Source organism: Staurois parvus, unplaced genomic scaffold (assembly GCF_062004578.1).
Source record: "Staurois parvus isolate SC_StPar_1 unplaced genomic scaffold, SC_StPar_1.0 ptg000187l, whole genome shotgun sequence".
NCBI lineage: Eukaryota > Metazoa > Chordata > Amphibia > Anura > Ranidae > Staurois > Staurois parvus.
In genome coordinates, this window is record NW_028317983.1 from 7305637 (window position 1) to 7328649 (window position 23013).

The 23013-nt window shown below is 43.0% G+C and overlaps 1 protein-coding gene across 1 annotated transcript in view; it reads left to right on the forward strand.

Moving 5' to 3' along the window:
• Nucleotides 1–23013, forward strand: part of DEPTOR (DEP domain containing MTOR interacting protein) — a 129151-nt gene that overhangs the window by 62939 nt on the left and 43199 nt on the right. Inside the window, exons 3-5 of the mRNA XM_089677539.1 lie at nucleotides 2085–2263; nucleotides 4356–4479; nucleotides 9721–9899. Coding sequence (XP_089533665.1) covers nucleotides 2085–2263; nucleotides 4356–4479; nucleotides 9721–9899 — 482 coding nt within the window. The remainder of the gene's footprint in view (nucleotides 1–2084; nucleotides 2264–4355; nucleotides 4480–9720; nucleotides 9900–23013) is intronic.

The following is a 23013-nucleotide window of genomic DNA, read 5'->3' on the forward strand; positions in this document are numbered from 1 at the left end:
TCACTGTATCAGTGTCGCTGGCGACTTCCGATCGTGTTAGCGCCCCTCCCAGATAGCGCCAGATTGCCCGCCAGTACACCAGTAATCCTGTTTAACCCCTTGATCGCCCCCCCCCCCAGTTAACCCCTTCACTGCCCTGTCACCAGTGTCACTGATCAGTGAACCAATTCTTACTGATCACTGTATCAGTGTCGCTGGCGACTTCCGATAGTGTTAGCGCCCCTCCCAGATAGCGCCAGATTGCCGGCCAGTACACCAGTAATCCCGTTTAACCCCTTCACTGCCCTGTCACCAGTGTCACTGATCAGTGAACCAATTTTTACTGATCACTGTATCAGTGTCGCTGGCGACTTCCGATAGTGTTAGTGCCCCTCCCAGATAGCGCCAGATTGCCCGCTAGTACACCAGTAATCTCATTTAACCCCTTAATCTCTCCCTCCCCCAGTTAACCCCTTCACTGCCCTGTCACCAGTGTCACTGATCAGTGAACCGATTTTTACTGATCACTGTATCAGTGTCGCTGGCGACTTCCGATCGTGTTAGCGCCCCTCCCAGATAGCGCCAGATTGCCCGCTAGTACACCAGTAATCCCGTCTAACCCCTTGATCGCCCCCCCAGTTAACCCCTTCGCTGCCCTGTCACCAGTGTCACTGATCAGTGAACCAATTTTTACTGATCACTGTATCAGTGTCGCTGGCGACTTCCGATAGTGTTAGTGCCCCTCCCAGATAGCGCCAGATTGCCCGCTAGTACACCAGTAATCTCATTTAACCCCTTAATCTCTCCCCCCCCAGTTAACCCCTTCACTGCCCTGTCACCAGTGTCACTGATCAGTGAACCGATTTTTACTGATCACTGTATCAGTGTCGCTGGCGACTTCCGATCGTGTTAGCGCCCCTCCCAGATAGCGCCAGATTGCCCGCCAGTACACCAGTAATCCTGTTTAACCCCTTGATTGCCCCCCCCGTTAACCCCTTCACTGCCCTGTCACCAATGTCACTGATCAGTGAACCAATTTTTACTGATCACTGTATCAGTGTCGCTGGCGACTTCCGATCGTGTTAGCGCCCCTCCCAGATAGCGCCAGATTGCCCACCAGTACACCAGTAATCCCATTTAACCCCTTGATCGCCCCCCTCCCCCCCCCCAGTTAACCCCTTCACTGCCCTGTCACCAGTGTCATTGATTACAGCGAACAGATTTTTACTGATCACTGTATTAGTGTCACTGGTGACTTCCGATAGTGTTAGAGCCCCTCCTAGATAGCGCCAGTTTGCCCGCTAATGGGATTTTTTTTACCAAAAACATGTAGCAGAATACATTTTGGCTTAAATTTATGACTAACTTTGAGTTTACGATATATTTTTTATAGCTGAAAGTAGAAAATATTGTTTTTTTTCAAAATGTTCGTGTTTTTTTTGATTATAGCGCAAAAAATAAAAAGCGCACAGGTGATCAAATACCACCAAAAGAAAGCTCTATTTGTGTGAAAAAAAGGACGTAAATTTCGTTTGGGTGGAGCATTGCATGACCGCGCAATTATCATTTGAATTAGTGCAGCGCTGTATAGCAAAAAAAGGCATAAATTACAGTATCTATACCATAGTTTGTAGACGCTATAACTTTCACACAAAGCAATCAATATACACTTATTGGGATTTTATTTACCAAAAACATGGAGCAGAATACATTTTGGCTTAAATTTATGACTAACTTTGAGTTTACGATATATTTTTTATAGCTGAAAGTAGAAAATATTGTTTTTTTTCAAAAGTTTCGTGGTTTTTTTGTTTATAGCGCAAAAAATAAAAAGCGCACACGTGATAAAATACCACCAAAAGAAAGCTCTATTTGTGTGAAAAAAAGGACGTAAATTTCGTTTGGGTACAGCATTGCATGACCGCGCAATTATCATTTGAATTAGTGCAGCGCCAAACAGCAAAAAAAGGCCTGGTCATTAAGGGGGGTAAATCCTCTGGAGCTCAAGTGGTTAATGCTTACATAGTTGGAGTACAACTGTTTTTTTTGTTTTTTAAATATATGCAATCAATATTTGCATCTAGTAATCCATAATTGTTTCCTAGACTTCGGCTGCATGAAGACAAAATAATAAGAGACAGAAGGTACCATCTGAGGACATATCCAAACTGTTTTGTGGCCAGAGAAGGGCTTGACTGGCTTATCGATAGGAAAGAAGCCACTGATAGGCCCGTAGCTATGGAACTGATGCAAAAAATGGTTCAAAGCAATATCATCCATCATGGTGAGTGAAGGAATGCATCTAAGCAGTTGGTGTATTATCTGCTTGTTTAAAGTCTTAATTTATATTTAATTTACAGTATAATAATAAATTATCATAATTTATACTTTAAAGTAAACCTCAAGTCAGCATACATCAATTCCTGATATGTCGCAATATACAGGAACAGATTTTATTTTCCTTTTAATTATTCATTCTTTTAGTTCAGGGATCTCCAAAGTTTCTAAACAAAGGGCCAGTTTACTGTCCTTCAAACTTTGAGGGGGTGGACTGTGGCCAGTGAGAGCAGAAAATTCCCCAGAGTCATTGGGAGTGAACAATACCCCATCATTGGTATTAGTGAGAGGACTATTGCCCCATTGTTTGTGTCGATGAGAGGAATACTGCCCCATTGCTGGTATCAGTGTCAGGAATTATGCCACTTTATTGGTGTCAGCAGGAGGAATGGTGCCCCAAGGGCCGGATAAAGGCAATCAAAGGGCCACATCTGGCCCCCTGGCTGCAGTTTGGAGACCACTGTTTTAAATTATGGCAATGTTCACCTTAAACTGATCATCTCACAAATTGGGAAGAATATTGTACCATTAGCATACAAGAGCGCTCTTTACAATAAAGCTGCCCATACACATGGCAGATTCATTAAGCAACTGAACTTTCAATTCCATTTCTTGTCAAAATCTTTTTTTTTTCTCTTTCTCTCATACCCCCCCCCCTTTTTTTTTTTTTTTTTCTTTCTTTTCTTCTTTCCTTTTTATTTTATTTTCCTTTCTTTCTTTTTTTTTTTTTCTTTTCCCTCTTTTCTTTCTTTTTTTTTTCTTTTCCCTCTTTTCCCTCTTTTTTTCTTTTCCCTCTTTTTTTTCTTTTCCCTCTTTTCTTTTTTCTTTTTTTCTTTTCCCTCTTTTTTTTTTTTTTTCTTTCTTTCTTTTCCCTCCTTTTTTTTTTTTCTTGCTTTCTTTTCCCTCCTTTTTTTCCTTCCTTTTTTTTTTTTTTTTTTTGCTTTCTTTCTTTCTTTCTCGCTCTCTCTCTTTCTTTCCTTTTTTCTCAAAAAGGGTTGAATGGAAAAAAAAGTAGCCAGTGCCCTCATCTACACATTTGATGTGGATGGGGGAATCCTTCCCGCTTAGCCAATGAATTCTACTGATGGGGAGCCTTCCCCACTGGCTGAATACAATGATCAGTGTTGCTGGCTATAGTGGGGGGCACTGATAGTTTGGGAGAAACATGACAGGCTGGTTGTATATAAGTTGATTGATAGATCGACTTGTATACAATCAGCTAACCCATACTTGAATTTCAATCCGTGTATGGCTGGCCAAAGCAACCAAAGGCTTACAATGGGAATTCCAATCTACCACAAGAAAATGCAATTAAAAAGACAATCAGCAGGGAGCCTGAGCTTACAGATAGCAGCAGTCCTTTCTGCAATGTGCTGGCAGTGTGTAGGCTGATTTATTCTGGCTGTGGCTGCATTACAAAAACATCAACACACATAATAAGACTTTGCAAACCTTTTGTTTTCATTGAAACTGAACGTATTTAAAGTTCAGCTTTACCAGAAAGCACGCTATGCTGTGCCTTCTGGGTATAGAAAGCATAGTGTGCTAAACCTACCTTCCAGACACACTGAGCATGTGCAGCCTCAAAGAACAGGACAATGTGGCCCTAGGGGGCACTGGTCCCAACATCTGCTCCATCCCTACAATAACTCAGGACAAAGCCATCGCAGGCTGCAGAGGATGTGAAGAAGATTCTTTTAAATGAGGTTTTGGACTGCAATGTTTAAACAGAAATGAAGCCCTGGCTGTAAGTTAGGGTTATCACACTATTCTGCTGTACCCCTATGGGACGGATAGTGTGCATCATGGTACAGCTGAACTTACACTTTAAATGGTGTTAAATGAGTGTTTTCGATCTTTTCATTGGATTGTGAGCTCCTTGGTGGAACAGGTATGACATGACTCCAGAGAAACTGTGAAGGATTTGTTATTTGTAGTAGATTGCCCCTCTCACATATATATTTTTCCAGTTTGTAAAACTATACAAATGGCTTGTCATCTTTTCCCATTTAAGACTGACCGTCTCTTTGTTGTTGCAGCTTGTGATGAATACACCAATTTTAAAGATTCCAAACACTTCTACCGCTTTAGAAAAGATGATGGTACCCTCCCGCTGGAGCCAGAAGGGATGGTTTTCGTGCGAGGACAGCGCCTCTCTGAAAAGTATGTCATGTGAAGAGCCTTCTGCCAAAAATGGGCAGCAATTAAAGCCCAACCCTGACTAGGTCGGATCTTCTTGTTTTGGTTGGGATGGGGAAAGGTTTTGACCTCTGTCAGGCTTTCATTGCCATCTGTTAGGAAGACTGAACTTCCCTGCTGTCCAGGTGACCACACAGGAAGTGAGGAGAAATGAATTGCTGGTTTTATGGATGGGTTCTAGGGACATTTATTACAGTTCCTCTGCTATTACAGAAGGTATTCTGTAGCTCAAAGGTCATGTCCCAATTTTACTGCCAACTGCCTGGTCAGCTGCTATTCATCCAGCCTCCGGCAGCCATTAGTTCTTCACCATTAATTCTGTTTTAAGTATGTCGTTACAAAGCTCCATATAGTGATTTCATAGCTACAGAACAACCCCAACTACTTGTCCCGTGTGTCTCTGTCTACCCCTCTCTCTTTTACTCTTTCCTCCTATTTCTCCTTCTTTCTTTTTTCTTTCTCTCTCTCTCTCTCTTTCCATTCTTTTTTGCTCTTTCCTCCCTTCCCTTTCTTTTGTGCTCTTGTCATTCATTTCTTTTTTTTCTTCTTTTTTTTCTTTTTTCAATCCTCTCCTCTCTTCTCATTTTTATTTTATTCACTTTCTTTTTTTTTCCTTTAATTTTTTCTTCTTTGTCTTTCCTTCTGTTTCTTCCCTTTTTTCTTTCGTTTCTTCCCTTCCCTTTTCTTCTGTTTCTTTCATTTTTTTTCCTCTCTCCCCCTCTCTCCTTCTTCTCCCTCTCTCTCGCTCTCTCTCACTCTTGCGTGCTCGCTCTCTCTCGCTCTCTCTCACTCTTGCGCGCTCTCTCTCTCTCGCTCTCACTCTTGCTCTCTCTCCTTCCCTCCCCCCTCTCTCTCCCCCCTCCCTCTCCCCCCTCCCCCTCTCTCTCCCCCCTCCCCCTATCTCTCCCCTCTCTCCCCCTATCTCTCCCCTCTCTCCCCCTATCTCTCCCTCCTCTCTCCCCCCATCTATCTCCCTCCCCCCCTCTCCTTCTCTCTCTCCCCCCTCTCTCCTTCTCTCTCTCCCCCCCCCTCTCCCCCCCTCTCTCTCTCCTCTCCCCTCTCTCTCTCCTCTCCCCTCTCTCTCTCCTCTCCCCTCTCTCTCTCCTCTCCCCTCTCTCTCTCCTCTCCCCTCTCTCTCTCCTCTCCCCTCTCTCCTCTCCCCTCTCTCTCTCCCCTCTCTCTCTCCCCTCTCTCCTCTCCCCTCTCTCCTCTCCCCTCTCTCTCTCCCCTCTCTCTCTCCCCTCTCTCTCTCCCCCCTCTCTCTCCCCTCTCTCTCTCCCCTCTCTCTCTCCCCTCTCTCTCTCCCCTCTCTCTCTCCCCTCTCTCTCTCCCCTCTCTCTCTCTCTCTCCTTCTCTCTCTCTCTCTCTCTCTCTCTCTCTCTCGCCTTCTCTCTTTCTTTCTTTCTTTCTCACTCTCTCTTCTTCTCACTCTCTCTTTCCTTCTCTCCTTCTCACTACTTCTTTCTCCCCCCTTCTCTCTCGGTATAATAAGGTGCAATCACACATGAAGAATCTCATAGATTTTGCGGTTTCCCTGACTTTTACACACACACCTCTACAGACACTCTGCTGACCATAGAGCTCCCATAGTACACTCCTCCAGAGAGGAGCGCCAAGAACGCAACAGCTACCAAATTTTACTCCCAATAATCTCCAGATCAGGAGAATGGATGTAGCTGTATCACTCATGGTTACACTTGCCTTATTCTCATCTATAGATCTTTAAAGCATTTTCTTCTTCTATTAACACTTTAATTCCAGTTTCCTTGGGCTTATCCTTTCTTGCTTCTGGGTGCAGCTTGCTGGTCACAGTCAAGTTTCAGTGGCCGCAGTATAAGATGTATAATTCAGGAGTAATCCCTCTGTGGAATCATTTACAAATCCTCTTGGCCGATGAGACTGGTGGAGATTGGCCAAGAATGATAGAAACTGGGACAGAGATATTACAGCTGCAGTCGAATAACCACGGGGGAAAGCAATCTTACAGCCAGACTGCTTTTGCTCATTCTTCCACTAACAGTGAACATTAAACCCGGTCAGATACAAAGTATTTGTTTACACAACATGGACATATCCGGAATCTGCTGAATTCGGGGATGTACTTAGACAGTGAAGAAATACACTGATGATCCATAATATTATGATCACCCATCATAACCTATGGAGGCTTGGACTCCACTAGACCTCTGCTGTGGTATCTGGCACCATACCATCAGTAGCAGTATCCTTTATGTCCTGTGAGTTGAGAGATGGGACCTCCATTGATTGGACTTGTCTTTCTAGCACATCACATAGATGCTTGATTGCATTCAGATTTGGAGCATTTGGAGGCCAAGTCAACACCTGGAACTCCTTGTTCTGTTCCTATAACCATTCTTGAATTCAAGATCAGACCGAACCACCTTCTTCTATTGCTCCGTGGTCCAGTCCTGATGCTCACGTACCCTGACCAGTCTGCAGCTATGCCACCAAATACACAACAAACTGCGATGTACTGTGTGTCCTGATACCTTTCTATCAGAACCAGTATTAACGTTTTCATCAATTTAAGCTACATTAGTTCTTCTATTGGAACAGACTGTACAGGCCATCCTTTGCACTCCATGTGCATCAATGAGCCGTCTGAGCCTAATGCTTGGGCAAAGTTCAGTTCAACTATTAGAAATGCTGTATATACTTTAGCTCTACAGAACAGACCGTACACAGTCCACATATGCTTTTCTGTTGCACTGCAACAAGGAAACATGATACTTTTTTTATTCAGGAAAAGAACCATAGATGTAGCTACAAACTGAAGAATATAGCTTTACTGAATACTGATTTAGTTGTTGCATAAAATGCATGAACACTGTATTCCAACACCCACACTCAACAACTACTTCTTATATTAGTCCCATTTCGGATCTCAGTTCTATAAACTTTCTCATGTGTTGGAAGTCTTTGCATTTCATCCCATGAATCTGGCTCTGGTTTTACTGCTACACAAGCAACATAGGACAGATATCTGGCTGAGATGCCTTTTTATTGCTTCTGGTGGATTTTCTGATTGAAACCTCTTGTGGTCTGGTTTCTTCCTTTTACAGTATTTGGATTGTCTGCATTCATTTTTATTTCTGCGTCACTTTGTTACTTACCTTCATGTGACACCTTCATGTGTTACTTACCTTCATGTGGTGTGGAAATTGTCCTTGGTTTGAAGCCTTGGTGTACGTTCATGAAATTTTGACCACACTGATGTTTCATCTGTAATTTTAGCCTTTGCAAGTAAGATATCCCCTTTTGTGATGGCACAGCTGGCACCTTGGAAGGTCACTACATTGTCTTGTTTTGTGAGTTTCTTCACCGAAAAAGATGATTTTTAAGAGCAGGGACATACAGGACACTTTAGTCAGGTATCTTTCTGGTGACACTCTGGGAAATAGGACAGTAAAGAAAACCGTCTCCTATTCCTTCTGATTCTATTCTTTGCTTATTAGCTGAGGTGATTTTCTGTTTTATTCTGGTCAAGGTGAATAAAGAAATCTGTCATTTGTCATGTGACTCGTAGCTCCTTAACACACCATGCCTGCAAAGATGAGGTGCAACTTTTGGATTGAAAAACATATTCATTATCTAATGAAAAATCAGTTTCTTCTTTCACACTTTTGGCCTTTTGTAGTTTAGTTTGTTTTTGCATTCTAGCTTTCCAGATTCTGCAATATGCTTTTAAATGGCCTTGTTTCTTGCCCACAAAGTATTCACATGTTTCTTGTTTCATGTTACTGTCTTTATTCCTATTTTTTGTCTTTAAAGGAGATTCTGTAATAGAGGCACTGTCACTATAAATGCTTTGTTTTATGCTTCTAGTCATCCATAAACCTGCCCTTAACATATTCTAATGTCAGTTCATTGTCTGGACATGAATCGAGTGCTTTGACAAGCGTTTCATACCTTCTTGGTAAAAAGTAATAGTGGTGTGACATGAAAATCTTTTATTTCTTCTCCTATACCTCTCAGGTGTTCAACCATTTCCAAGGTGTGCCTTATAAAATCCTGCATCTCCTGGCCTTTCATCAGCAGGGGCGGACTGACCATTTGGAAACTCAGGCACTGCCCGAGGGCCCAGGGTCAGTATAGGGCCCCATGAAATGCACCTGGTACCTTTTTTCATAGGCTTTTTTGAGTTTGGGCAAGGATACAGGGGCCCCATGATCCCCTATTGCCCGGGGGCCCCATGAGATGTCAGTCCGCCCCTGTTCATCAGCTTGATTTGGTATAGCTTTCTAATCAAATACAGTGTATTACTGAGATTAGCTCTTTCTTGCAACCTTTTGTAATCCTTCCCACATTTCTTTAGCAGTTTCACACTTACGTATATGTATAATTTGATCATCATCTATAATTTGATCATCTAAGAGAGATTGTCCTCCTGAACTTTCTGATCTTTCTCTATCCACTCCTCTCAATGGTGTTCTGGCCTGTCTTCATTTATATATTTCCATTCACTTTCTCTTATTGGTTGCATCTTGAATTTCCAAGGCTGGTAGTTCTGATTTGTCAGGTTTGCAAATTAAACCTTCTTTTCAGCTGTTTTACTGGTTATTTTCTTTTTTCTGTTGCAGTCTTCTTTCTGTTACTGTATCTTGCACTTATTTGCTGTAGCAGGCTATGATTGGGAAACTAGGCCCATGACCTGTTAGAAATTCTGTATATAGCCCTAAAAAACACAGTGCACAGTCCACATGTGCTTTTCTGCTTCACTGCAACATGGAAACCGGAAATTTTATTCAGAAAAAGACATAGAGTATACATTACTACAGATGCAGCTACAATGTATAAACACTGCCATCTACTGGCTGAAAAATATGTCAACTGAATACTGATGTAGTTGTTGCATGAAAATACATGAACACTGTATCCCAACATTAAATAAATATTTGACTGTCCATTGTCTGGCCACAGGTTCATCTTCATAAAGCCTAATTTTTTTTTTTTTAAATGAGGGGGTGAAAGTTGTACCAACATGCAAGGTTTTATTCAATGGCTTGGCCTTTGCTGAAAGAAATTATTGTACAGGATTTATATAGCGCCAACAGTTTGCTCAGCGCTTTACAATATAACGGGAGACAATACAGTTCAATTCAAGAGGGATAGGAGGGCCTGATCCTTGGAGCTTACAATCTAGGAGATGAGGAACATAACATCCCGCTGTTTGTGTTATGACAGGGTAATGAACTCGGACATCCCACTTCTACAAACCAGAGAAGAGGATGGAGTCAAATACGATCGCGCCTTTGTGGCTTCGGAGATAATCACTTGGTTGGTCCGAGAACGAGAGGCCAGGACTAGGGGTGAGGCGGAGCAGCTGTGTCGCCGTCTTCTGGAACATGCCGTAATACAGCACGGTACGCATTGTGGTTATTTTGCATAGGACGGATCACCTTACTGCTTTGCTCCTTGGCTTTTAAATGGTCGCATAGCTGCAAAAGGCTTTCCATGGTCACGCTACTGCTACAGTCTGGGTGTTCATAAAACCAATATTGGTTCAGATTAGAAGAGTTTCTACATTAGACTAAAATGTGCAGTTATTGAGTAAAAGGCCTATGTTGATGAGCTTTAGGTTTGTGCCATTGGAATCAGTTTCAGACCCTTCAGAGATTTCAGAATTTATTGTCAGGTGTATTTGATCTGCAGTTGACCTTCTTCTGACCTGCAGTTGACCTGCATCAAGCAGCTTTTCCACCCCTATAGAAATGTCAGGGGATGCAAAACCTATCTGAAGCAAACAAAAGCCCATCAAAGCCCTAATTCTGCAGAATGAAAGTGGCTCTAAAGGTAGGTTTTTTTTACCTTAATGCATTCTGTGGATTAGGTTAAAAACTTTCCTGTGTGTATCAGTTATGTGCAGCGCAGTATACAGTGATGTTCACATGGTCACATTTGTGTTGCACCAAAATTTATTTGACATGTAGCGTTCGGCTGGCTTTATGGGCTCTTTTAATGGTGGGCAGTCGGGGGAGGTAAAAACAGGTGGCTAAGCTGTGGTTCTATTACCTCCTGGGCAGGGTTGTGGATAAGGGGGTACCACCAGTCCTCCTGTATGGGGCCCAGGCCAGCAGGGGGGCCCAGGCAGCTGGGTGAATTAGATGTGGGCAGGGAGAGTGATCGGCACAGCAGAGGGGAGGCAATTACTGGAACCGATGAATGGCTGTCTCTGTAGCAGCTGAAAGCTTCTCCTCCCCCTCCTGCTGGTTTTCAGATGCTGCAGAAAGGGGCATATAGGGGATCGGTTCTATTAATTGCTCCCCCTGGCTGCACCCATCACCCTTTTCTGTGCACCATAAGATCCCCACAGTGCTGCCGGCTTCCCTCCTCTCCTTCCCACCTGCACCTGCAAGCACCCAATGGGATCCTTCAGGATGGAGAGTGGGGGAAGCGTCTGGTAAATGTCACATTTACCAGGCCCTTCCTTTTCTGAATGAACACGAGTGATCGGGACCAATTGCTCACTGTGTTCATTCATAAACCAAATCATAGCAAACAGTGTTTCTTTTGTGAAGGGCCCTGTTAGGTTGGCCATATGGGGCCCTGTGGTTTCTAACAGCTGCCCTGCTCCTGGGTGCCCACCTGAACTGTTCCAATACAGCTGGATGAGACTGTACAGATGCCGCTTCCTCTGCTGCAATGCTTCACTTCCTGGCTGTGGAATTTTTAACTTTGGGTACGGAATTTGACAGGCGGTACCACCTGTCAAACTCGCCTATTGATTTTAATGGTGCTGCACTGCAAACTCAGAAATGCTTCCATGACATTTTACAGTTCATTTACCTGCGGTTCACATATATGTGGGCCGCGTTTTGCACGGGCATAAGAGCTCATTCATTCACACGCAGGGAAAGAAGTCCCTGCACTTCTTTGGAAAACGCAGCCCACACGGGAACCTCGGTTCCCAGTACAGTTGTGTTTTCCAGTGCTGGTGGCATGCTATTAGAACTAATGGCACCCGCCTGCGGGTCCGCATTTCTCTGTGCGGGTGGTGCGGCTGCACGGATTTTTGTGCGGATCCGCAGCGGCACCACCCGCACATACGTGAACCTAGGGTGAAGGTGCATTTAGAAAGCGGAGATGATACTGCAAGAATTAATTGAATAGAAAACCAACACAGGTGAGGTGTCTGAAAAGTGCAAGCGCATAAAAAAAACACATGCAAAATGAATCAATGCATTTAGCACAAAAGGCGCATTAATTGGCATCCATAGTACCTAAAATTTCAAAGCACGTCTAAACGAACCTTAACAGATGCAGTAAAAGTTGTTTGCGGAAATATTTGCCGGTTGAAATTCCTGGCAACTCCTGCGTCAAAACCAATCAGCTGGTCCTGGAGTCCAGGTCTAACGTACAAAGTATCCCGTCCATATTATGTGTGTCTGTTTTTTACCAAGTGCTGGCGTTTGCTGTAAAAGTGTGACATGGAAAGACATAATGACTGTATCCTGGAAGGGATTCTTTTCTTCTTATCCTCCATAAGTCTGACATGTCTGCTTTGTAGCAAAACCTGATCTGTTTTCCTTTTGTGATAAGCTTACCTTTGATGCAGTCTCTGACAACGTTTCTATTCTTTGCATGAGATTGTTCCCTTTGTGCATGCAGTGCAGGGATTCAGGCCAGCAATATTTTCACTGGTTCATGACTGTAAACCCTCGTTAGTTACTTATGATCTGCACAGCTAAGAGTACCTGTCTGCAGGGCTGGTGCTAGACTATTTTCGCCCCTACTCACAAGCTAGGTAGTTGCGTCTGCCTGCACCACTGCATGAAAAATGTAACGGCAGCCCTGGGTCAGGCTTTATGATGTTGAACATCTACAAAGAAGGAGGTTTATTACACAAGCCTTGACTACCCTATTTGAGGAACTGAAAAGGATACAGACTTTGATATTAACAAGCTGCACTCACACGTGGATTTTTTTATTTGCACTTTCCATTTGATGAATACAGAAGGAGTCTTTGCTTTTCTTATCTCTATCACTAGATACACATGCAGCTAAGTGGAAAACGCAGAACGTTTTTTTTTTGTTTTTGTTTTTTTTTTTGTTTTTATTTTTTTATTTTATTTTTATGATTGTACACTGTTCACCATGATTTAATGTCTACCTTTTTATGATCTATGTGATCTAAATAAATACCACTTGCATTCACTAATTTAGTGATTATTACTCTGGATAGGATTTGTAATATTATTATTATTACATCGAGTTTATATAGCGCCAAAGGGTTTGCTCAGCGCTGTACAATATAGGGGGGGACAATACATGGCACAGTACAACAATAACAAACAACGTACGAGGGGATCGAGGGCCCTACTCTTTCGAGCTTACAATCTAGAAGGGAGGGGGTAGTGGTACAGTAGGAAGTGGCTGAGGGGAATGAAGTGGTGGGAGGAATGAGGGAGAATGGCCGTTAGGTGAGGGTGGGGTAGGCTTCCTTGAAGAGATGGGTTTTGAGGGAGCGCCTGAATGTGAGGAGGGAAGTGGTAATAAACCACTTTCGGCAGGTCTGCTCTTATCAGCTGCTTGTTTCTTTTCTGGGTCAGGCTTTAACCACTTGACAACTGGGTTATAGGTGAATAACGGCTACAGCAGTTGTCCAGTTCTGGGAGGGCATCATATGATATCCTCCAAGAACGCTCCCCTTGCACGACTCCATCGGCACACACCCGGTGCTGTCTATGATCACTGTGTCCGTCGGACACACATGACAAGGTAAAAGGCCAATCACAGTTGTCTTTTACCACATGATCAGCTGTGTCCAATGACAGAGCTGATCTCTAAGTAAATACAGTTGTCGGTTATCGATAACCGGAAAATGTTACAGAGGACACCCACACTGATAATCAGGGTACTGATTACCAGTACCCTGATCATCAGTGCTGCCCATCAGTGCGCACCAATGCCACCCATCAGTGCCACCTGTCAGTGAAACACAAATGATGCAGCGCTACTACCATAAAATTCTTCACACATAAATGAATAAGTGAAACAGTGCAAAATTAGTGACACAAATAACATAAACACACAATATTAAATAGTGCCAAAAAACTCATAAATAATCACATTTGACAAGTGTCAATACGAGGTCCTACAAGGACCAAATAACATAAATGGTGCCCCAAGTAATCCAATGGGATCCAATAGTACTCCAAATCAAACATGTAAGTCACAACAAGACTCAATGTGCTAAAAAAAAAACCTCCCCCCGGAACTAAAAATCAGTTCCCACCATATAACACAAAACACACGTGCATCCCAATAAACGCATAAACTAAGAACTGATCATGCAAACAAATATGAATAAATATATAAAGTCACGTGAGGTGTAAAACACCTGACAATATACAAAAAACCATATATAAAGTCCACAACAATTCTTGAAGAAGAAGAAGAAAAAAAGAAAAAAAAGTGCTGATACATGTGCAGAGATATCCAAAAATGGCTGAATTGCCCGCTCACCTCCCTCTCTTGCGACCCGCACAGGGTCAAAAGGCCTTCAGGATCACTAACATATGGACCCTTAATAGTAGGTAATCCTCCACAGCTCTCCACACTGACCTCCCCTCATGTACAGATTCCAGGACAGGCTCACAGGGCAGCAGATCTCCTCTTCAGGCACATAAGATGGCTGCAGCCACTTGATCCCTCAGAAAATAGAAGTGAATGCTTGCATAGTGTAAAACTATTTATTCACCAAACAAAGTATCACATATTGAATATGCTCACATTTAAAATCATCTTGTACATCACATGTAAATCAAACCTCAGATTAGATGTACTTGCATGGGTGTCCAATGTAAATAAAGAAGGCGTCCGACCGGAAGAGCGTCACCGCCAACGCGTATTGTCACGCTTAACACGTGACTTCATCAGGGCAAATCCGTGCAGCATAATCTGTGCTGCATATAAGTGCAGCATCATCATTGCAGAATCATCAGCACTTTCCTCTCACTGTCAGTGTGAGGAAAGTACTACCGATAACTGGCAATTGTCACAGAGGACTTCTACAATGATAATCAGGGCACTGATTATCAGTGCAGCCCCAAAAGTGCCTGTCAGTGCCGCCAGTCATTGCCGCCTATCAGTGCTGCATATCAGTGCAGCATCATCAGTGTTTCCTCATCAATTCCCTTCAGTGCTGCCTATCAGTGCAGCCTCATCAACACACATCAGTGATGGAGAAAAATTACCTGTTTTGAAAAATTTTATAATAGAAACAAAGAAACTTTTTTTTTTTCTAATTTTTTGCTCTTTTTTCACTTATAGTGCAAAAAAAAAAAAAAAACCCAATGGAGATGAACTACCACCAAAAAAAAGCTCTATTTGTGTGAAAAAATTATGATAATTTCATATGGTTAGTGTTATTATTATACAGGATTTATATAGCACCAACAGTTTGCTCAGCGCTTTACAATATAACGGGAGACAATACAGCAACAATACAGTTCAATACAAGAGGGATAGGAGGGCCCTGCTCCTTGGAGCTTACAATCTAGGAGAGTGTTGCATGACCGCGCAATTGCCATTCAAAGTGCAACAGTGCTGAAATCTGAAAATTGGCCTGGACAGGAAGTGGGTAAAAGTGCCCAGTAGGCAAGTGGTTTAAGAAAAAAAAGCCCAACTCTGGGCTCGCCAAAGGGAAATCTACCACAAATTGGCCACACAGAATTTCGAATCCATTGGCAGATAAAACCGTACATGCATTTGAACTGCACATTTAGTAGTTTGCCTGTAATACATCTTCCATTGTGATACCGCTCATTTTAATTGGCACCCCAACAAATGCGTGCAGTAGTATGCTACAATGCATAGATGGGCTTAAAAAAATTGTGTGTCCTGTTTTTGATGCAGTAGTAGACTATTTAAAACAAGTGGGCTACCTTAATGTAACATGCAGAGTACCGTATTCATGCAATTCATGTCATGGTGCACCAACTGTCTCCAAATTATGCTTGTGTGTTGTCACCCTGTCCCCATGTGGAGACTACAAGCAGCTGTACCGGCATACATTGCATAGGCATGGTCCAACATTGTCACCATCAGGAAGCCGGTACAGAGCAATGATGTGCCAACAAAGGATGAGTGCATGTAGACAGGAAGACTCTGAAAGTTACGGCATATTATTTCAGGAGGCTGTCTGCATTGGATGCATAAATACTCCAATTTTTTCATAAGTCTGAGGATTGTATTGGAAAGTTGTTCTTTTTAAATCCCTTTCAATGAAGGTTTGTTTGAGTACTAGCCAAGGCAGTACAGCTGATTAGATTACACATTCGTTGTTCATTAACTAGAGTAGAGATGAGTGCTGTGGTTTAGGTACACACAGATTGGATTCCCAGAATCTGGAAAAAAATGTTTTTCCTAGAATCCTGATAATCATGGCTCCTGCAAATAGCTCATACCTCATTTAATACAGTCATCAAGGCTTTACTGGACATAAGCTGTGATTTTTCTTCGTGGCTTCACAACACAAAAAACAAGTAACTGTGTATGGCCGAGATACACATCTCCAGTTCTTGAAGATCCCATGCTAGCTAAGGTTTGGATACAAAACACAACAGCAGTCCTTTATTATTGAAAGTAGCTAAGTAGCAGAACCTCCATAGACGAGTTGAAAACTGAACGTTTTGCCAATCGAAAAACAAAAATGGTACATACGATTGTGCCATCATTTGTTTCGTATTTCAAAACAAAATCCAGCATGTTGGATCAGGCACTTTCAATCGCAACACAAAAATCATGTGTCGCAGCCAGCACAGTAATTAATCCAAAACCAAACAACCAAGAATTTTGACAAAAAAATGACAAATTTTAACTCTTCTGTGTTCTATGCAAAAACAAGGAACTGCTTTATAAGATCTATGTTCACAAACTCGTCAAGAGAAAAGCTTTAATGCCTATTAACAGAAGCCCTAAAGGCTCGTCTCTTCTCCTCGTAAAATAGAAAATTATCCTTTCATTACAGTTTTTGTCTGGGTTCCACCCTAATTTGGTACAGGAGTCATGGCAGGTTTATTGTAAGTGCATTGAAAATAACTAAAGCTCTTATTTTCAGAAAGGTATCAAACCTGAAGAACATGACCTGAAATTGCATTGTACACTTGAGCACTGACCTCCTCACTTTGCTCTGTAACATATTGGTTCTTCATGGCAGGTCTTCTAACCAGAAGAACATTTTTGCCTTGGACATGAAATGGATAGATCCATGCAGATTCTGGACCTATGTACACCAACTCTAAGCTAGCCATACATATGTAGGTAGGGTCGGTAGAACTTGGGCATATAATTTCCTTTCTGGGTACCACCAACAGGCTTCTTATTTTAATTTACATTAATTCCCGCTTCCAGAGGAAGCCAAATAGCGTACATTCATCAGCACATTTATATTACCATGTCTGACACTTCACCCCACATTCTTCCTGGCTGACCCAGGTGCCAGCTCAAAGGATAGACCATTGATGGCAAAAGAGGCACGTCTAACAAATGTTCAAAGCTTTACTTCCAAATTGTCAAGGTAGACAGCTTCTCGCCAATCTTGGCAGTGGCATTTTGCCAGGTCAGGCAATGTTCTGCCACCAAATCCCTCCTATCCAGGGCACCAGGCCCTCTCCAGGCAGGGGCGGGCTGACAACTCATGGGGCCCCCGGGCAATAGGGGATCATGGGGCCCCTGTGTCCTTGCCCAAACTCAAAAAGGCCTATGAAAAGGTACCAGGAGCATCTCATGGGGCCCCCTACTGACCCGGGGCCCTTGGGCAGTGCCCGAGTTTCCAAATGGTCAGTCCACCCATCTCCAGGTATTCCCCAGTGCTAAAACATTGTTCTGGTCCTCTATGGCTGGCTTTAAATAACCTTTGCTAATTGCCCTATGTACGCACATTTTTATTTTTGACTTTCTGATATGGATGTCAGCTATGTCTGGTGTTCCATGTGTTAAACTATCACTTTCTACCTACAAATCTCTTCATTGTTGTGTAAAGCATGTCTAATCTGTCTATAATACAGTGATTCTAGGAAGTTCAATTGGTTAGACTATCCACGGAATTAAATGGAATGGATTTTTTCAGATCTTAATTGCACAGAAGGATAATTATCTGCCGGCTTTAGGAATACAAAGAATTTCAGCCCCGACTGTCTTCTGCTGCAAGAAATAGGTCAAATTAAAAGGGAGGTTGTAGTACTAAATTGGCACTTTCATCTTTTGACTTCAATGGCTTTATGTTTTGGATTTAGTTTTAAGTCATTTTAACGCTTTATAATTCAGATTTTGCTTTCAATCATTTTTTAATGGTTCTTAAGAAAGAAAAATAGACCTTTCCCACAATACAATCAAATTTTGTGTTACAATTCTTGTTGACTCGATGCCATTAGTGAATGGGTAATCTCACAAGCCGTTACCAAGTTACCTCCACCTAAAATGAATGATTTAAATGTAGCCATACTCAGCAGTGTAGATAACTGTTTTGTGTTGTATCTTTTACGGTCACTTTGTGGTACAAGCAAGCATAAAAACCTCTGTAGTGTATTAATGTGCTTTACTAAACAGAAATGCTGTACATACAATTGTGGAAAAACAATTCAAGACATACAAAGTATTACAAACATACATACAACATGCATGCATGCATACATACATACACTACCTAACCTTCTTATTGAATCGGCATGAACAATGGTTTCTATACAAAAGGAATACGCTAAAACAGGGCTTGAAATTTCCGCTCTCCAAATACAACGTAAAATCCCTTTGTGGCGAGCACAGATGGAGTGGGTGGCTTGCAATGGAGCGGGTGGCTTGCAATGCGATCCCCAGGCCCTGGGGATTGATTTGCATTCCACTTGCGCTCCAAGACTGGTTGTGAAGCCGACTTCCGGTTTCTTCTTCGCCGCCACGGGGGGACACGAGGCCCACTCTCCACCGCTTTGGGGGAAAATGACTTGTGTATGGCCAGTTTAAGGTGAGCTGCTTGCATGCACGCTACAGGTCATTACTCATTGTCACAGTTAGAATGGAGCACCACTCAGTTCTTTGAAGTTTTGTTTAGAGAGAGAAAGGGCTAGAACCGATGTATTTTACTGTTGTCTGTGTCTGGCCTGGTGAGATTACAAAGACTAGGAAATTGGGTACAATGCCCCACCATTTACACTGTTTTTGCCAACATCCCAAATATTGAAACAGACAACAACTATGGAAATATCCCCCTGGGATTTTGAAAGGCAAAAAAAGTGTGTACACAGGTATAAAACAACAAAAAATATATAACAATAATTATTACAGACTGTCCGGATATGCACACCGTATATGTTTTCTACTTTTAAGCTTTAAGGGGGCGTGGTTGGGGGCTGGATTGGGGACGGGCTGGAGGTGGGGTTAAAGGCGGACCTGGGCAAGGTTGGGTGGGACAACTGGTGGAGAGTAAGGTTTGTGCCTGGCTAGTAGGTCTAGACTCAAAATTTTAAGCCCTGCGCTAAAAGTCACTTTGCTCAGGTTATGGTAGCTTCATGATATCTGTATTCAACGAGGACCCCAAGCTCTACTTTACAAGTGATTGCAGGAAATCAGGCGCTAGCATCATCCCCAAGTGAAATTGCTCCTTTTGGTTCTGTGAAGTCCCCTTTGGCACAGACGTTCGTTGTTATAATGTTATGGAGTCCCCCAAAATTATTGGTGCTGCTCCTTTGTGTTGAACACATGGCTATGTTCCAGTCCTTTGTTCCCTCCCCTTACTTCCTGCCAATATCACTTCCTGTTGCATGAGCTCCAAGAACCAGCCCAACAAGTTCATTAGTATATGAATAGGGGAAGCCTAGCTTCTAAAAGCAATGCATGATAACCAAAGTTAATCGTTTATTTATGCTAAAACAAAATTACAAAAATAGTCATAGTGACACAATAGTATAGGGTTTTCAGCTACAGGTAAAGTAAAGCTGGCTATACACTAGTAATTATGTTTAAATTTTTACATTTTAGGATGTTCATTCGATTTTGTAATAGGTAATGGGTTCAAATCAACCACAGTAAAAAGAAAATTTGAAGGAACAGGATGAAATATTTTTTTCAAGCAAGTGGATTCCTAACAGTGTATGTGATTTTCATTCAGTGCAGCCTATTCATACTAAAATTGAATGTTAAAGGCAAACAAAATTTTGAACTACTTTCAAACGACAATAGGTCGAATGTGTTAAATTATACAATTTTGTTAAACCTACTAGTTTATAGCCTGATATTAAACACACACAGCTGGCATTTTAATTTTCTTATATTTTTGCATTCTCTGGTTCCTTCTTTCCCCTTTCATGCTGATTGAATTGTTTAAGGAAAACCTTTACATTTTCATTACATACTTTATTTTTGACCCTTTGGCACCATCGCTGGGCTTTGTGCTTCGCAATGAAGACAGATCATGGCTGGTGGGAGGGGCCAGAAGGGTTCTGTACATACACTTTGCCTCAGTACTTCTCTGAAGAGCCCTCAGCTCTGATACAAGCAGTGGACTGGCTCTTGGGAGGAGTCATGGAAATATAAAAAAATGACTTGATGGGTGAATGTCAGTCTGGAGGAGTGGACATTCCTATGCAGGTTTTTGAATGCAGACCATCCAAGGCAATACATGTGATGCTGTGCCTTCTTGATTGAAAGAGTTGAAGTCCAAAAAATTAAAGGAGCGGAGCAGGGACCGTGGGACAGTCAGGCTGGGTGGAAAAGGACAGGAAATGAATCGGGCTCTAACTTGCTGCAGTATCTAATGCACACGGTGAGAACATCACAGTGTGCAGTGAAATCAGAGTAAGCATTTTCAGTGCAGGAGCACTAATTTTGCAAAAGTGTTTGATACAGTTCCCCATACATGGCTAATGTGTAAGGTAAAGTCTATGGGCTTGGAAAAAGATTGTATTCAGAGAGTAGTGGTTAATGATTCATACTCTGAATGGTCTGGGGTCATCAGTGGTGTACCCCAAGGTTCAGTGTTGGGACCCTTACTTCTTAATATATTTATAAACAATATAGGGTCTGAGATTACAAATCCCATCTCAGTCTTTGCAGATGACACCAAGCTGTGCAGTGGAATAACGTCCTTACAGGATGTCTCCAATTTACAAGCCGACCTCAATGCTCTGTGTAATTGGGCAACTATGTGGCAAATGAGGTTTAATGTTGATAAATTAAAGGTTCTGCACTTGGGGGCTAAGAATATGCATTCATCATACATACTAGGGGGGGTACAACTGGGGGAATCAATGGTGGAGAAGGATCTGGGGGTTCTGGTAGATCACAAGCTTAATAATGGCATGCAATGCCAAGCTGCGGCTTCTAAAGCGAGCAAAATCCTCTCTCGTATTAGAAGAGGTATAGACTCCAGAGAGAGAGATATCATTTCCCCTGGTTCAAATCATTAGTAAGACCTCATCTGGAATATGCAGTTCAGTTTTGGGCACCAATTGAGGAGCTCAGCTATGAGGAAAGATTAGAGGAACTGAATTTATTCTCTCTTGAGAAGAGGAGTGTCAGGGATCGTGGCTCCGTGCTCCTCGATCGCGGCTCTGTCCCCCGCGCATGCGCATTGGCGGCAGATCGCGCCGGGACACAGGCACTAGGTCCCGGCAAGCCGCGGCTGACAGGACGCCGCGCATGCACAGTAGGTGCCGGGGGCGCGCCTCAGGCGCCCAATGACAGCCGGGGGCGCGTCCTAGCCGGCCAATGACAGTGCAGGGCGCACTATTTAAAGATGCCCTGCACTGTCACAGATTGCCGCAAGGTCTTCCTGTGATCCCGAGTTCCTGCACCTATCTAGTGACCCTGATTGACCCTGACTACTCTGCCTGCTCCTGCGTTTGACCCGGATTGTCCTGACTACTCTGCCTGCTCCTGCGTTTTGACCCGGATTGTCCTGACTACTCTGCCTGCTCCTGCGTTTGACCCGGATTGCCCTGACCATTCTACGGATTGACTTCCCTGCTGACCCTGCGTGTGACCCGACTACTCTTCGCCTACCGATTCTGTACCCCGCTTACCCTCACGGGCCCACGATCCGTTACTACCCTGCTGGGGCCGCCATCCTCTTCATATCTGGCTCTCCCGGTACCTGTCCCCAAAGGTCTCCTCAGCCACTGGTGGGCCTGCTCGGAGGTCGTGACCTGGCCCGGGACTGTTTCAAGTCCATCCCCACCATCAGGGGCTCTGGTGAAAGCACAGCCCGGGCTTAGACCCCACGCTCTGAGTAGGTCTGTCAGTTGGCAGCCTGAGGCACCACCTGGCGGATCATAACAAGGAGATTAAGGGGGATATGATCACCATGTATAATACATAAGGGGGGATATGATCTCCATGTATAATACATAAGGGGGGATATGATCTCCATGTATAATACATAAGGGGGGATATGATCACCATGTATAATACATAAGGGGGATATGATCTCCATGTATAATACATAAGGGGGGATATGATCACCATGTATAATACATAAGGGGGATATGATCACCATGTATAATACATAAGGGGGATATGATCTCCACGTATAATACATAAGGGGGGATATGATCTCCACGTATAATACATAAGGGGGGATATGATCTCCACGTATAATACATAAGGGGGGATATGATCTCCACGTATAATACATAAGGGGGATATGATCTCCACGTATAATACTTAAGGGGGATATGATCTCCACGTATAATACTTAAGGGGGATATGATCTCCACGTATAATACGTAAGGGGGGATATGATCTCCACGTATAATACGTAAGGGGGGATATGATCTCCACGTATAATACGTAAGGGGGGATATGATCTCCACGTATAATACGTAAGGGGGGATATGATCTCCACGTATAATACGTAAGGGGGGATATGATCTCCACGTATAATACGTAAGGGGGGATATGATCTCCACGTATAATACGTAAGGGGGGATATGATCTCCACGTATAATACGTAAGGGGGGATATGATCTCCACGTATAATACGTAAGGGGGGATATGATCTCCACGTATAATACGTAAGGGGGGATATGATCTCCACGTATAATACGTAAGGGGGGATATGATCTCCACGTATAATACGTAAGGGGGGATATGATCTCCACGTATATTACGTAAGGGGGGATATGATCTCCACGTATATTACGTAAGGGGGATATGATCTCCACGTGTAATACGTAAGGGGGGATATGATCTCCACGTGTAATACGTAAGGGGGGATATGATCTCCACGTATAATACATAAGGGGGGATATGATCTCCACGTATAATACATAAGGGGGGAAATGATCTCCACGTATAATACATAAGGGGGGGATATGATCTCCACGTATAATACATAAGGGGGGATATGATCTCCACGTATAATACATAAGGGGGGATATGATCTCCACGTATAATACATAAGGGGGGATATGATCTCCACGTATAATACATAAGGGGGGATATGATCTCCACGTATAATACATAAGGGGGGATATGATCTCC